A 15590-nucleotide genomic window follows, 5' to 3' on the forward strand; every position below is an offset into this window, starting at 1 on the left:
ATCTAAGGGTGCCTTTTGCTGAAGGCCAGGAGGAGCAAGGACCCTTTTCTTTGGAGGTGAGCTGAACACGTTCAGTCTCTCATTTCTCTATCAAGCAGTTTGTTCAGACTTTATAAACAGAATTCTTTCCAATTTAAAGCCAAATTAAAAGGACAACCAACCCAGCTCACTCCAAGCTCCTCTAAGTTCCTGCAGCTTAGGAATTCTCTCTAGGTTTTTCTCCACCTAGGAAATGTACCGGTACCCCTCAAAATCTCTAGTCTTAAGACCTTCCCCAGCTCATATAAACTCTTGGACCGTCAACTTAAAGTAAGGAGGTCTGGGTTTCATGAGAACTCACCAGGGTCACCTGAAGAGTGCAATGATCTGGGGGGCTCAATGGGCCCTTATTGGTACCGAATGCTGGTTCAGTGTAGATTCCAGGTGGCCTCCAGTGGGTTTCTCTTAAATCCTGGCGCAACTACGCTACAAACTGTCGATGAAAATAATCCATAACCAATCTATAAATGAAAATTTGGGTGAACTTAAATCTTAGGATTATAACCCGGGAGAGTCTTTCCACAAAGTAACAGAGCACTCCAAAGAAGTGGGGGTACACAGGGTGGTGATATACCCTCAAAGAGGGTGTTTCACATGTGATTGGAATGTCCCTCCCACAATTGTCACAAGATTGCCCTGTCGGCACAGCACTTGATGGACACAGCAGGTAGTGGGTCTGCTATCTTGGTGGGTGTAGCAGGAGGCAAGTCTATTGTCTCAAGCTGGACAGTCACAGGTGAGCGCAGCAATCAGTTTCTAGCCTAAGGAAAGATGCTTAATCCTTAAGGAGACCCCAACTGTTGGGAGGGGGAGGGAAGTTGCACCTTTATCTTAAAAGGGCCTTTGCTCTTGCCATAGGGAATCCCTAAAGCACATATACAATGCATGCTCAATGGTCTCAGTCAGGCCCTTTTGGAAAGACAAGGTCAGGCCGAATTAGGTTTACACCAAATGGCTTCCTCATATACTCCAATACATCCTATTACTTGCCATTTTTATTTGTCAGTAGGTAAAGTTGTTGTAGCTTCCAGGCCAGTAGAAGCATGATGAAATATCTGGTGGAATTTTAAATGTGTAGAATTAATGTTTCTGATAAAATTCAGGATACCCAATTAAACTTGAAATTCAGATAAGTTGTTGTTTTATTTAGCATAAGTACTTCCCAAATATTGCATGAGAGATATTTACACTAAAAGGATTCTGTTGTTTATCTGAAATTCAAATTTAACTGGGATACTTACATCTTTATTTCCTAAGTTTGCCAACCCTATCTGCACTGATATTAAGTTCTTCTTAATACAGCATGTGCTATGCATTGTTCTCCACAGAATAATCGTTGGTGAACTGAATAAATGACATTCCTGCTCTTATAGAATCCCCATTCTAGTGTGTGTGTTTGGGGGTGGGGTTGGGGCAGAGGCATGGGAACTGACAATAAACAAACAAATAAGTAAATAGACTAGTAAACAAAAATAATTGTTATGTAGAACATTTAAAAAGATGTTTTACTAGAGAGAGACTGAGTGGCTTCTTAGCACATGTCATAAATTATTCTAAACAATTGAAGCATAAAATTTCTTTGAATGAGTGAGTCAGCTACAATTTTGTGCAGGTGTGCCTTCATATGCAAAACGTGGGAAGATAATGTAGGATTAACACTTAATCTGGAAGTCAGACTGGATATAAGTATATCGCGAAAAAATGCGTGAGACTTTTAGATTTATTGGATGTGAAACCTGAAGGAGAAGACAACAATAATTGAGATTTTAAGGGTTGGAGACTAAAGGAAATGACACCATTAAAGATATATCTTGGATGAGATAAAAGCCACTGGTCCATTAAAAGAATAGTAAGTTAAAAGGTTTAGCCCAGGGGCCGGCCCCGTGGCTGAGTGGATAAGTTCACGCACTCTGCTTTGTGGGTTCAGATCCTGGGCATGGACATGACACGGCTCATCAAGCCATGCTGAGGCGGCATCCCACATGCCACAATGAGAAGGACCCACAACCAAAAATACACAACTGTGTACCAGGGGGGCTTTGGGGAGAAAAAGGAAAAATAAAATCTTAAAAAAAAAATAAAGGGGGCTAGCCCATCTCTCCCTAGTCTATGTCAAAAATTCTTTGAGTACGCTTTCACCCCGAAAGTGCCTTCAGATTGGCCAAGTCACTTATCTAGTGAGATCCAGGCCACTGAGATCTTCCTAATTCTGAACGTAGAAAATAAATGGAAACTTTCTGCCTCAGGACAGGCCATATATCTCTCATTCAAAGACTTCATTTCTATCCAAGTCCTACCACGTATTAGTTGTATGACTTTGGAGAGTCCAGCTAACACCTAAAGATTGCACAACATTTTCATTTTGCATACATATATATATTACACATATATACGATACATAAAGTAAATAATGAAAATGCAGATGCAATAGCTGATGCTATGCAAAAATAACCTCATCCATACTATAATAGCTGATGCAAAACAATAGCCCATGTGAGGATTACCAATTATCCCTATCTCTTTAACACTCAGAAAACTTTTTTATAATCATTTATAGTAATGCACAGCTATGATGAAACTCCAAATTGCTAAGGTTGGTACTATTCCTTCCTGTTTTGGAGGTGGAGAAAGTAAAGCATAGAGATTGGGATACTTTCAAATGTCTCGAAATGAGGAAGTGATAGACATAGAATCTGAACCTTAGGAGGCTATCCTCAGAATGTAGGCCTTTAACGATTACACAATATTGCCTCTTTGAATCAAAATAAGTCATGCCTGTGATTGGCTCAAAATTTAGCAGCCTTATAAACTGCTCAAAAATATTTTGAAAAGTTGGTTGAGAAAATCAGGAAATGAAGGCTCTGTAAAGACTTTAATATCTCTAAACACCAAATTAAATTTTCCCAGGTATAGAACAATTAGAGAAGAATCCATCACCCCGCCTTGTGAAGACACATCTACCAATTGATCTCCTTCCTAAGTCTTTCTGGGAGAACAACTGCAAGGTATATTCTAGGCTGCAAGTCAATTTTCTAATGTTTCCCGACCCCTTTATTCACTCACATAGTAAGTAACTGCTCAAATGTTTCATTTACTTGTTACCATGAGAACTAAGCTACATGAGAAAGTATTTCAACTAAAAATATATATATTTTAGTCTAAACCTACATACTCAAATTTTCCATATTTACGTAGCAATAGGCTCTTTATCTCAGCACAATATTGTTACTTTCATTCCCAGGTGTCCCTAACATTCTTTCATTCTTTGAAAACTCAACATAAGGATGTCGGTTCTTATTTGATTGTTTGGTAAAATTCTCCAGTGAGACATTTGTGCTTGGATATTTGATTTTGGAAACTTTTAAATATGAAATTCAATTTGTTCAATAAATATGGTGATAATCAAATTATCTATTTCATCTTAGCTGACTTTTACTAGCTTGTGATGTGTGAGGAATCCCAAGTTGTCGAATTTTGTAATGAAAAGGTTTTTATAATATTCCCTTCTTATTTTTTCTTTTAACAAACTTTTTTTTACAGAAATTTTATTTATTTTTAGGGCAATTTTAGGTTCACAGCAAAATAGAGAGGAGAGTGAAGAGATTTCCCGTATATCCTTGCCTCTACACGTGCATAGAACCCCCATTATTAACATTTCCCACCAGAGTGGTACATTTGTTACAACCGATGAACCTACACTAACACATCGTCATCCAAAGTCCATAATTTTTATGAGTTCATTCTTTGTGTTGTGTATTCTATGGATTTGGACAAATGTATGATGACATATACATACAATTATAGTATCATGTAGTGTAGTTTCACTACCCTAAAAATCCTCTATACTCTACTTATTCATCCCTCTTTCCCCCCAACACTGGTAACAACTGATCTTTTTCTTGCCTCCAAAGGTTTGTGTTTCCCAGAATATCATATAGTAGAATCATACAGCCTTTTCAAACTGTATTCTTTCACTTAGTAATATGCATTTAAGGTTCTTCCATGTCTCTTCATAGCTGGATAGCTCATTTCTTTTTAGTGCTGAATAATATTCTGTTGTCTAGAAGTACCACAGTTTATTCATCCATTCATCTACTGAAGGACATCTTGCTTGCTTCCAAGTTTTGACAATCACGAATAAAGCTGCTATAAACATCCATTTGCAAGTTTTTGGGTAAACTTTATTTTTCAGCTTCTTTGTGTAAATACCAAGTAGTGTAATTGCTAGATCGTATGGTAAGAGTATGTTTAGTTTTTTTAAGAAATTGTCAAAGTTTCTTCCAAAGAGCTGTACCATTTTGCATTCCCTCCAACAATGAATGAGGATTTCTGTTGCTCCACATCCTCACGAGGATTTGATATTGTCAGTGTTCTGAATTTTAATCATTCTAATAAATTGTTTTAATTTGCATTTCCCTGATGACATATGATATGGAGCATCTTTTCATACTCCTATTATTCGTGTAATAATTGCAAGATTTCTCATGATACCACCTGTTTTTTTCTTGATATTAGTTTTTTGTGTCTTCTCTCTTTTATTTTGTCACTTGCTAGGTGATTATCAATCTTATTGATTTTTTAAAAAGAGATGTTTTTTGTTTCATTAATTTTCTCTAATGTTTTCCTATTTTTTAATTTCATAGATTTCAAATATGTTGTTTTACTTGCCTGTATGTTAATTTTTTTCTTAAATACAATATTATCCATTTAATTTTCTTCCTCCTGCCCCTGCAGATGATTTATCTGGCTCGAAATGCCAAGGATGTTGCTGTCTCATATTACCATTTTGACTTAATGAATAATATGGAACCTTTTCCTGGCACCTGGGGAGAATATCTGGAGAGATTCTTGACTGGAAAGGGTAGGTAGGCCTTGGCTTAAAATTAATAAGTAATTATTTTATTATTAATAATATTATTAACTGTAACTAGTATGACTTTTTCCTTTCAAAACACTTATTTTTCCAAGTCAGTAACAAGTACATTAAAATTCTATTAAAAATTGCATCAAATAAATCTAATATTTTACTATGACATACAATATACAAACTTGGTATTAAACACTGGCTTAATAAAAATATTCTCAAGTTTATTTCATTTGTTAGAAATCCATTCTCGGTTCCTGCTCACAATAGAAATTAACTTGCTCAAATCATTAGTTACGTCTATTATATATATATTTATGGTACTCAGATAAATAATTGATATGATTACTTCATAAAAGCATAATTTCCTTCTGTGTGAGGCTAAATATAACGTATTGGAGGTCAATGTATTTTCATTTGAAATTCTTCCTTTGTACTTTATATTTTTTTTTAATCTGATTTTTTGTATATCAATAATGGCTGATTTTATTTTTTTAATTGGCCTTATATTCTCAGTTCCCTTGGTTACTAAAACATTTCCCAAAATGTTTTTACAATTTGACATATTGTTCAAAAGCAAATCTTTAATTTGATGAATGCTATGGAAATAGACTCTTTCTCTGGTTTTAGTGGCCTATGGTTCCTGGTTTAATCATGTTAAGAGCTGGTGGAAGAAAAAGGAAGAACATCCAATACTTTTCTTGCACTATGAAGATCTGAAAGAGGTAAAATGGTAGAAATTCATTCTGGATAATTCCTCTACTACATTCTGGGGTAAAAGGATTAATATATACTTATATATTAATATATATTTTTCAGCTTAATCTATGGAGTCCAAAATGGTATGATTGCTTTACCTATTCTCCATGCCCTCTTACTCAAATCTTGCTAAGATCATTAATGACTTTCTAATTGTGAAATCAACCACATTTTTATTCCTCTTATCATTTTTAACCATTGTGTTTATTTTGAGCACCTTTTCCTTTTGAAATTCTTTCCTACATTTAACAGATTATCACACTCTCATGATTTTCCTGTGGATCTCCATCTATCTTTTAGTCATTCTTCTTTTTGAGCTGTTTGCTGTATTTCGATGATTACATCCATACCCACTGTTGCTGAAACTATTTATGTGCTGATGACTCCCCAAAAACTGCATTTTAACTTCTACCCTGAATTCAAACCCATGCTTTTATTAAAATGACCCTCAAATTTAACATGTTCAAAACTAAACTCATCTTGCTTTCCTTTCTCCAACATGTAACCCTTTTCTTCTTTTATTCTCTCTTTCGGTTAATGATATTATTTGTCCATTTGAAAGCAAATTATTCTCATTGGCCTCCATATAGTGGATATGGTTCTACTGTATCCTGAACATTTCACTGGTTCACATGCTCTAGCTATTATATCTTTCAAATGTGTCCCCCAACTTTACTTTCTTACTATCTTCCTCTTGGTTCAGGGACTCATATAAGTGTTCATCTAGTCTCTTGTATGAACTACTATTAGGTCAAATACTACTGCAAAGTTCCAGGCCTATTCTGGGGCTATTCTACTTAAATTAACCAAATTCACTCACACACATGCACACACACGCACACACACACACACAGGGAACTATGTGGAAACCATGTTCCTCTAGTTGTAAAAGCCTGAGCATGCAAATGAAGATAATTTTAGACTTTCAGATTCATAATAGAAGGTACAATATCTATTGTTGTTGTAATTGCATCTGCAGTACCTAGTATAGTACCCACCAAGTAAATAGGGCCTCAATGATTACCTGTTGTATGAATAATTCATTGCTTGAATGAATGAGTGAGCAGTAATAACAAACACTTTAGTTTTGCGTGACAGAAATCAATCCCACTTTGCATAACAGAAATCATGCCCCATGTAAACTCTCCCTTGCTCCAAGCATTGCTGAGACCCCCCCGCCCCAGAGCATTTCTCACATCTTATCAAAAAGAGAGTTTTCCTGCTCTGCCCAGGCTCCCACCTTCCATCACACTTGTTTGCAGCCTATAAGAATCTGCTGTCTAAACCCTACCATTGCACCTTTATGCAGGACTTGAGGCAGTTAACGTCAAGTTGCTGGCAATACATGGTTGCAAAACTGAATTTTATAAAAGCGCTTTTAAAAAGTGGTCATATTCCTTGAGCGTTTAATTAGCTAGAGTTAAATTAAGAATTCTTCATAAGAGAAAAAGTTGTCCTTCTGTACCAAGTATCTCTCTTTACTTCATGGACACCAGGATAGCATTCATTAGTGTTATCAAAAGAGCAATTTTAGCTTCTGAATATAGTCTCTTCTCCCCATAGGATGGGAAAATACATCTCCTTGGCTAGACTAGTATCCAAATTCTGAGTCACACACCATGCTGTCCCCCATGTGACACTCTCGTGTCAACCATTTCTCTCCGCATGCATCTAAACTGTTTTATTCAAATCAACTCATTCATATTGATTTACAGTCTGGCCTAATCAGCTTTATAAGCATATCTAGATATTTTGAATCCCACTCAAACACTCTACATACATCATATTTAGTAGATAATGTTTTTCTCCTGTCATACAGTCATTTTTAGACAATGTTTTACAATGAGGTTTAATATAACAACTATAGAACAAAATTATAACTATATATCAAGAAAAAAATTCAGAGAGAAGTTTAATTTACATCAGGTTTATGAGTATCTCCATAAATTCTCTGTCAGTGAGGTGAAAGAGAAATATAGCACAAGAAGAGTCAATAGGAGCCAGCACTCTCTGCTTTAACTTCTGCTGGTCTGTAAACTAAAATCATCATTGATACTTTGGCAGTGGCCATATTATTCTCTAAACACTTTGAATCCCTAACAGAAATTACTATTTGCCTGTCCATCTATGCTTTTTCCTAGTACCACTACTAACTTTTCTTTTGGCCTTTTCTCCACTATCATCATTTCTGACCTTTTACTCATTCTAACCACTAACACCCCTTAGGTAGCATTGTCATTCTTCTCTCACAGATGTCTTCTCACGGAGGCCTTCCCTTATAGGGAATTCTTTGCCAAAACATACACACATGTGTACATGTACACACATACAGCTAATAAGACACATTCTTAAATGCTGTTTCTTCTCTACTGCATAACAGATAACAGTCCTAACCCTTCACCAGGACATCCAAGGATGTTCTCAATTTTATCTCAATTCATCTTCCTACTTTTATAGTCTCTCTCACTCCTATGAACAACTCAAACCTACTCCAACCACTTTGCTTTTTCTCTCCCTTGAACACACCATGACACCTTATACCTCCAAGAATTTTAACTATTTTCTCTACTTGAAATTCACTTCTCAACATCTCATCACCCCGCATCTTTCTGACTTATCAAATTCTGACTTATCTTTTTCAAATCACTTAGATATTACCTCCTCAAATCTCTGTAGACATATCCATGCAGATTTTAGTTTAGCTTCTTAAAAATTTCCAATATTAAGTTTATGTCATTGGAATCTTTAAAATGATCCATTCCTCAGATTTTTTTTTATCCTCCATGGTTAATGAATAATTTAGGTCTTGATATCTTTGCAACTTCATTGGAGTTTATTTTTAATTATTTATGTGCAACCAAGGTCTAATCAGTATTTATAGAGGCAAATATACTTGAAGTTGTTTATTATTACTTTTACTTTTTTAAATATTATTAAACACAAGAAAGAAATTTTGATTAAGAACAGGAAAATAAAGTCAGGAAGAATACAAAGATACTAGGTGCCTAAAACATTCACAGTTCAAATCTGATTACAAATTGAGCTTAAAATAGCTGTTGTGATTTTTTTCTCTAAATATTGTTACTATTTAGCTCGAAGCTTGTTCTTATTGTACTTTGAATATAAACTAAAAATGCAAGATTTAGAATAAACAAAATATTTCCATTGTACTTTTGCTCAACATAAATTATTGATTTTTTATGATTAAATTTTGAAAAAAATTAACAGACCCAACCAAATATGAATTCAATATTCAGAATCAACATTTAAGAAAACAAATTATAAATATTATAGTTTTTCTCATTATGTTAATAATTTACTTGTTTGCCATTTTCTTGGATATATCTCTTTACCCACTGATAGAATCCAAAGCAGGAAATCAAGAAGATTGTTAGATTTCTAGAGAAGAACCTGAATGATGACATTTTGGATAAGATTGTCCACCACACCTCATTTGAAAGGATGAAGGACAATCCTCTGGTGAATTATACACATCTACCAAGTGCAGTGATGGATCACAGCAAATCCTCTTTTATGCGCAAAGGTGAATATTTTGCTGAGTTTAATTTCTCTTTTTCATTTTTTATAAATTACTCTGAAATGATGATTAGTTTTGTGATCTCTACCAAGTTACTTAGCCAGTTTTGGCATCAAGTTTTTCATCTGTAAAATAAGGACACTAAAAATGCCTGTGGCAAAAAGTTACTGTATTAGATTAGAAATTATTAAAGGAAATAATGCATGTAAACCTGTCATCAGAATACTTTGAGAATTTGATACATATTTCTTCTGCTATTTACTACTCTGATAAATGGGAGTGGTTTTCTTGATTCTGGTGTGAGTTATTCCAAATTTGTTGTTCCTAAATCTTAACTCTTTATCTAAATTGGCATAGACCTCTTTCTCCTCGTCAGTGATAAATTAATGTCACTCAATATAGTACTATCTTCTTTAAAGACCCTGTATCCTTTAGAAAACAATGGTCACTTTGTTAAGAAGCATTCACCAAGAAAAAGGGCATTATTTTCACCCTATGGGAAGTTTTTGCTTCCTAAAAATACTGTCTGAATTATAGGCAGTGTGGAATCTAAATTTAAATTAGAAAGATGATAATAGAGGAATATGACATTCACTGGTGAAATACAACTTTATTCCACTGAAGTAAATCCTGTGTGTTTTGTGTCAAAACGTTTTGTTAATGATAAAAATAATACATTTAACAAATTAAACAAATTTACAAAGCTATCCATGTAATAATGCCACCCCCTATTTTTAATGTTCTTTATTGAATTGGAGAGAAAGAGGTAGAATTTCAATTGGTATGCTAGGAAGTAAACATAATCTTAGGAATGTATTGTACATATGAACACGTGGATGAAAATTCTCGATTTTGGCAGTTATATTTTTTTCTAAAACATGTTTCTCCATAACTTATTAAAATAGCAAATGGTCTCAGTGTTTTCAAATTATGTTTTTTTTAAATTTTCAGAAACAACCTCCATTACAAGAGGGCAAAACAAATTTTTTATTGTAAATGGTGCATTGTAAGATTGAACAAAGATGAATGCACACACACACACACACACACACTCTCCTGGTGGAAGAATCAGGGGGAAAATATCTCCTGCATTAAACAAGGCAAATTCTCCTTATGCCAGATCATTGGATGTAATCTTTTATCCCCAGTCATATGAAAATTGATACCATCCCATGATATCTCATTAGGGCATAGAGATAGAGAAGATAAGCTCACTATCTGGATTCTATGGTTTCACCAACTACAACAGAAAAGACTGTATGCTGGTCTAATAAGAAGAACAGTCTTGCATCCCCTCTGGAAGTCATAAAGAACAGATTCTTTATGGTCAGATTGAACTAGGGTTTTTCCAGGCTATGCCACTCCCTGAATCCATGATTTTGAACACATTAATTAATCTGCCAAAGTTTTGGTTACATCACTGACAATATGAAGAAAGTAATAACACCTATGACCCAAGCTATTGGGGAAGATTATGGAAACTGATATGTAAGTGTTTGGAATATTTTTCTGACCATAAATAATACATACAAAAACAGCAAGTCCTATTAGTCTAAACAGTTCAAGATTTATCTATCCATTTCTTCATTTGTGCATCCAATAAACATTTAAAGAATACCCATTCATTCATTTATCCACACATAGGAAAGCTCTTCATGAACACGTATATGTGGCACATATTCTCTGGAACAGGCAGGGATGAATGACACATGCGCCTGCCTTAAGAAGCTTAGTATGTAATGCAATAGGCATGCATGTGAATGGATGCTGAAGAGGACTCACAATGAAGTGTGGACAAAGGTCCAGGCACAGTCAGTCTTGAAGGATGCTATGTTGGATAAATCAACGTCATAATTTAGTAATACAATAGTAAAGGTAGTAGAGAAAGGACAGATGACGTTCAATGTTTGTACCAATTTTCAATTGCAACAAAACAGAAAAATCTGGGCATTGGACAACATTGAATTTATCAAAAAACTTTTATACTTCCCTTACTTTTGTGAAGCGAATGTGTTTGTGTATATTATATAATTTATACTCAAAATAGAAGATCATTTGAATAGTTTATATATAACTCTTTATTGTTAATATCTGTGTCCTCTGTTTTAAATGACATCTTTACAGATATATTATCTCAAATATACCCTACCCCCACATACATTCCAAAGAGCTTTTGCCATCTGGTGAACACAGAACAAAGTATAATAACCAGGGAAGCAACCTTGTCTATGGGGAGGTTTTCATTAAAAGGACTGGAAATATTCATCAACACATCATGGGCTAATATAGCTTGCAGTTCAATAGCATATATTTAAAATTTCATAAACAGAAAAAGTATGTGGTTTTCTCCAAGCACATTGGCAGTCCATTAAGAATTTATTTTTCTAATAAGTATTTATAAACATCCAAGTATAAGAGGTTAAATGTAAATTTATAACCCAAAAGTTTTACTTTGGTAAAGATGATTCAGTCATGTTATATGTTTGATTTTAATGCTATTCTTCTTCTCTGAAATGCAAATAAAGTATAAGTCTAGTAAACTCAGGAAAAAACAATTATCCTCCAAATATCACACTATCCTTATTTATAAAATCTGGGAAATCAGCTTTCTATTTCTGGTTTGGTTGTGCTGATAACCAGCCCTGTACAGTTTCCAGAACTAACTCATGAGACAAAATATTCCCTGTCCACTGATCCAGTGTCCAGTAGTAACCCCACAAGCCAGGACAATTAGTAACACTAAAGGAATCTCCTTCAGGAAACTATTGTACCAGCCCATAAACTTAGATAAGAAAATTAGCCCTTCTCAGAATCTATCTTTAAAAGTGAGACTGTGTTCAGTTATAAGCCACCTGCCTAAATGGGAAGAATTACCAATAAGACAATTGATATTTTAAATTATTCAAATACAAAGCTAACTCTTTAACTCTTCTAAACCTTTCTATTTGTATACATTAGCGTTTCCTTCATAATGGAAATGTTTTATTCTTTCAGCTGTTTTCTTATTTGCTATTTTTAGGGATTGCAGGTGACTGGAAGAATTACTTCACAGTGGCCCAAAATGAGAAATTTGATGCCATTTATAAGAAGGAAATGTCTGGAATTGCACTTCAGTTCCGCATGGAGATTTAAAGGACCGAAGCTGCAAATCTGAAGAAAGAAGAGCTCACCTGTAATTTTTTGAAACAGGGACAGATATGACTTGGGCAATCAAATGGATTTATAAAGGAGAGAATCTGCTTTTAAAGCTTTGATTTTTCAATGTCATTAACTTAGTTCTCAGTTTTGCTCCAGACAAAGCTTCTAAATTCTCTAAAGTTAGGGCCAATTGCTACCTTTTTTGTAGATTATTTCTGCCTTTTCCTAGACTAATGCTGATGAGAGAGAAAGTATTTATTCTACTCAATCTCCATATATTATGATTTAAGATTGAATTCCCCTCCCTATTAACATGGCCTAAAAAATACTGTTCTCACACTGACAATATATTTCCTAACTCTGCCCCAGTTTCCATTTTCTGAAAACTTGACCCAGGACACTCTGTTCCACTGCTGTCTCCTGGGTTTTATGTTGTTCCCTGAGTCATAGCCCATCTTCTTGAAGTGTTTCTACTTGGATAGCATTGTTCATGTTCCAGATCATTTGGTTCAGTTTTTAGAAACGCTGTTTCTATGCCTAATTTTGAAAGTATCCAAATTTCTTATTGCTGAAAATATAGTTTCTGAGTCTCCAAAGGTGAAAGGTCTACATTAGTCTCCCTCCAGCTCTTCCCTGGGAATGGGAACTCTGCTCTGAGAGCCTGGACTAAAGGCTGGAACCTGTTTCCTGTGAAGAGTCCTTCCAGATCTCAACAGCCTCTTCTGAACTTCAGAGAATCACCTATTGCCATGCTCTGGTCACCATTTGGGAATTTCAATTACTTCATCCTGTGTCTGAACAGATTTGGATCCCCTAACAGCACCTAGAATACCCCAGATAAGATCATAGCTGCTGCTAAAATTTCCCAATCTGGTGCCTAAGGGGGACTCTCTAGGCTCAATCTCCACTATGCCCTCTAGACCCAAGGTCCCTTCTATCTACTGTTCCACACGTATGCTTATCAACAGGCTCTTTGCAAAATGTTTCCTTGGAACATTTATTTCTCAACTCCAGCTTTGCCTTAGATGTAATTGTTTATATCTCCATGTGCAGTCTTTTGCTTGCAGATCATATTGGCATGTGCCAAATTACATACCAAGCCCAAGCTCACAAACTCAAGGTTTGTTAGCATGTCCTGGGCCCATACTTGTTCTGGAAAGGAGATCTGCCATATTATAGACCCCTTCAGCCATAACTGAGATAGCTACGATAATTTGATTACAATATTTTGCCTTCTCAGATGAATATCTATCAGCCTCTGCAGCTGCAATAGCTCCTCAAGCCTGTAACATCTCTCTTCCCCAACACCAGCGGGGGATTGATCTAATGCCAACAGCAAATCTCCTAGCAGTGGTATATCCATGATCCTGGAGATAGTTATTTTCAGAGGTTTATTATAAAATGTATTATACATTATTTGAGCGCATGAAACTTGTGTCTATGTTCCTTAGAAAATGTTCAGTAATAGATAATCTTGAGCACCTAGGGGTATTGTGAACTAGTTCCAGCTTTCTAGAATATTCTTGGCAACAAGGAAGTAAAGCCAATCATATATCTATTTGCTTTATTATCTTTATTAATAATAAATTAATGTGGTATGGACTTCTGATACTATGGTCTATTTTTTAAAGAAATTAAATATCTCTGAGTTAGTCTTTAATCTGTGTAATAGATTGGTTCCACTAACTGCCTTCACTAGCTGCACGAAATAATTTCACTTTCCCTAGTTTTCCTTTGTGGGAATAAATCTCTGTAACTGGACTTTATTCAAAAAATTTGAGTAAGTTTTAACTATGCCCCAAATATTTTTCTAGGTACTTGAGAAAAAAAAAGTAGAATTTAGATTTTCCTTTACCTTTCTTACAAGTTGCTACCTCGTATCCATTCTTTATTCTCTGATTCACTGTGGTTCACTCTCTCATCAGCTCACATTTCATACCACACTGTAGCAGTCCTACTAGAATTCCAGATTCAGAAGTACCTGATATCCTTTGAAATCAGTCAGAAAACTGCCACAAAATTTTTCCTAAAACAATGATTTTATCATTATTTCTCCTATTCAACAATCATCAGTATAATTTTCAAAAAAAAAAGTTAGAGTAATCTCATTCTATTTTTCTCTAACCAAAGCATGTGATATAAAGAAAGTGTCAGCAAGTATTTGGCACTGACGTGATTACTCCCTCATCCATGGCACCTCAATAATCACACTTCAAATATAAATAAATAAATATTTGGAATTGTAACAACCCACTTCTAAATAACACAGGAGTCAAAGAAGTCTCAAGAAAAATTCATTTCACACTAAATGAAAATGAAAATACAACTTATCAAAATTTGTGAGATGCAGTGAAAGCAGTGCTTAGAGGGAAATCTATAGCAATAAATGTATATATGCATAGAAGCAAGATCTGAAATCAATAATTGAAGCTTCCAACTTAGGAAAAGAAATAAAGGGAAAATTAAAGAGAAAATAAGCAGAAGAAAAGAAATAATAAAAATTAGTGTTGTTAAAATTCCAAATATTTGAAGATTTTGCAGCTTGCTTGTGGATTTCTAGTTTAGCTTCACTGTCATCTAAAAACACACTTTGTTTAACTTCTGGTCTTTAAAAAGTATTCAGATCTGTTTCCTGCCTCAGAGTGAAATCTATTTTGGGGAATACTCCATGTGAATTTGAGAAGAATATTTATTCTGTTCTTCCTGGATGAAGTAGTCTGTAACTGTGGATTACATCAAGTTGATTGACAATGCTCTTCATGTCAACTATATTCTTATTAATTTTCTGCCTACTTGATCTATCAGTTACTGATAAGAGGGTATTAAAGTCTGTGAGTCTAATAAATTTGCCTACATCTCTTTGAAATTCTGTAGATTTTTGCATCAAGAATTTTGATGTTCTATTGTTAGATGTATATCTGTTTAGGATTGTTATATCTTCTTGGGAAATTGATCCTTTTATCATTATGAAATGATCCCCCTTACCCTGATAATTTTTCTTGTTCTTAAAAATGTTTTGTCTGAAATTAATACAGTTACTCTAGTTTTCTTTTTATTAGTGTTAAAATGGTATATCCTTCTCCATGCATTTTCTTTTAACTTTTCAGGGTCTTTATGTTTAAATGTGTGTGTATGTTTTGTAGAAAATATACATATTTTTTATATATTCTATATACACACACGTGCACAAACACACACACACACTTTGAAAATCTCTGCCATTTAATTGGTATGTTTATACCATGCTTATAT

The 15590-nt window shown here is 34.6% G+C and overlaps 1 protein-coding gene across 4 annotated transcripts in view; it reads left to right on the forward strand.

Annotated features, from left to right (window-relative positions):
- Nucleotides 1-15390, forward strand: part of SULT1B1 (sulfotransferase family 1B member 1) — a 32263-nt gene extending 16873 nt beyond the window's left edge. For all 4 annotated transcript variants that reach the window (XM_070505718.1, XM_070505717.1, XM_014853111.3 and 1 more), the window contains 5 exons: nucleotides 2947-3044; nucleotides 4774-4900; nucleotides 5534-5628; nucleotides 9026-9206; nucleotides 12220-15390. In XM_070505718.1, the coding sequence (XP_070361819.1) occupies nucleotides 2947-3044; nucleotides 4774-4900; nucleotides 5534-5628; nucleotides 9026-9206; nucleotides 12220-12332 (614 nt within the window). In that variant the 3' untranslated portion in view covers nucleotides 12333-15390. The remainder of the gene's footprint in view (nucleotides 1-2946; nucleotides 3045-4773; nucleotides 4901-5533; nucleotides 5629-9025; nucleotides 9207-12219) is intronic.
- The last annotated feature ends 200 nt before the right edge of the window (nucleotides 15391-15590 follow it).

Source organism: Equus asinus, chromosome 3 (genome assembly GCF_041296235.1).
Source record: "Equus asinus isolate D_3611 breed Donkey chromosome 3, EquAss-T2T_v2, whole genome shotgun sequence".
NCBI classification, from domain to species: domain Eukaryota; kingdom Metazoa; phylum Chordata; class Mammalia; order Perissodactyla; family Equidae; genus Equus; species Equus asinus.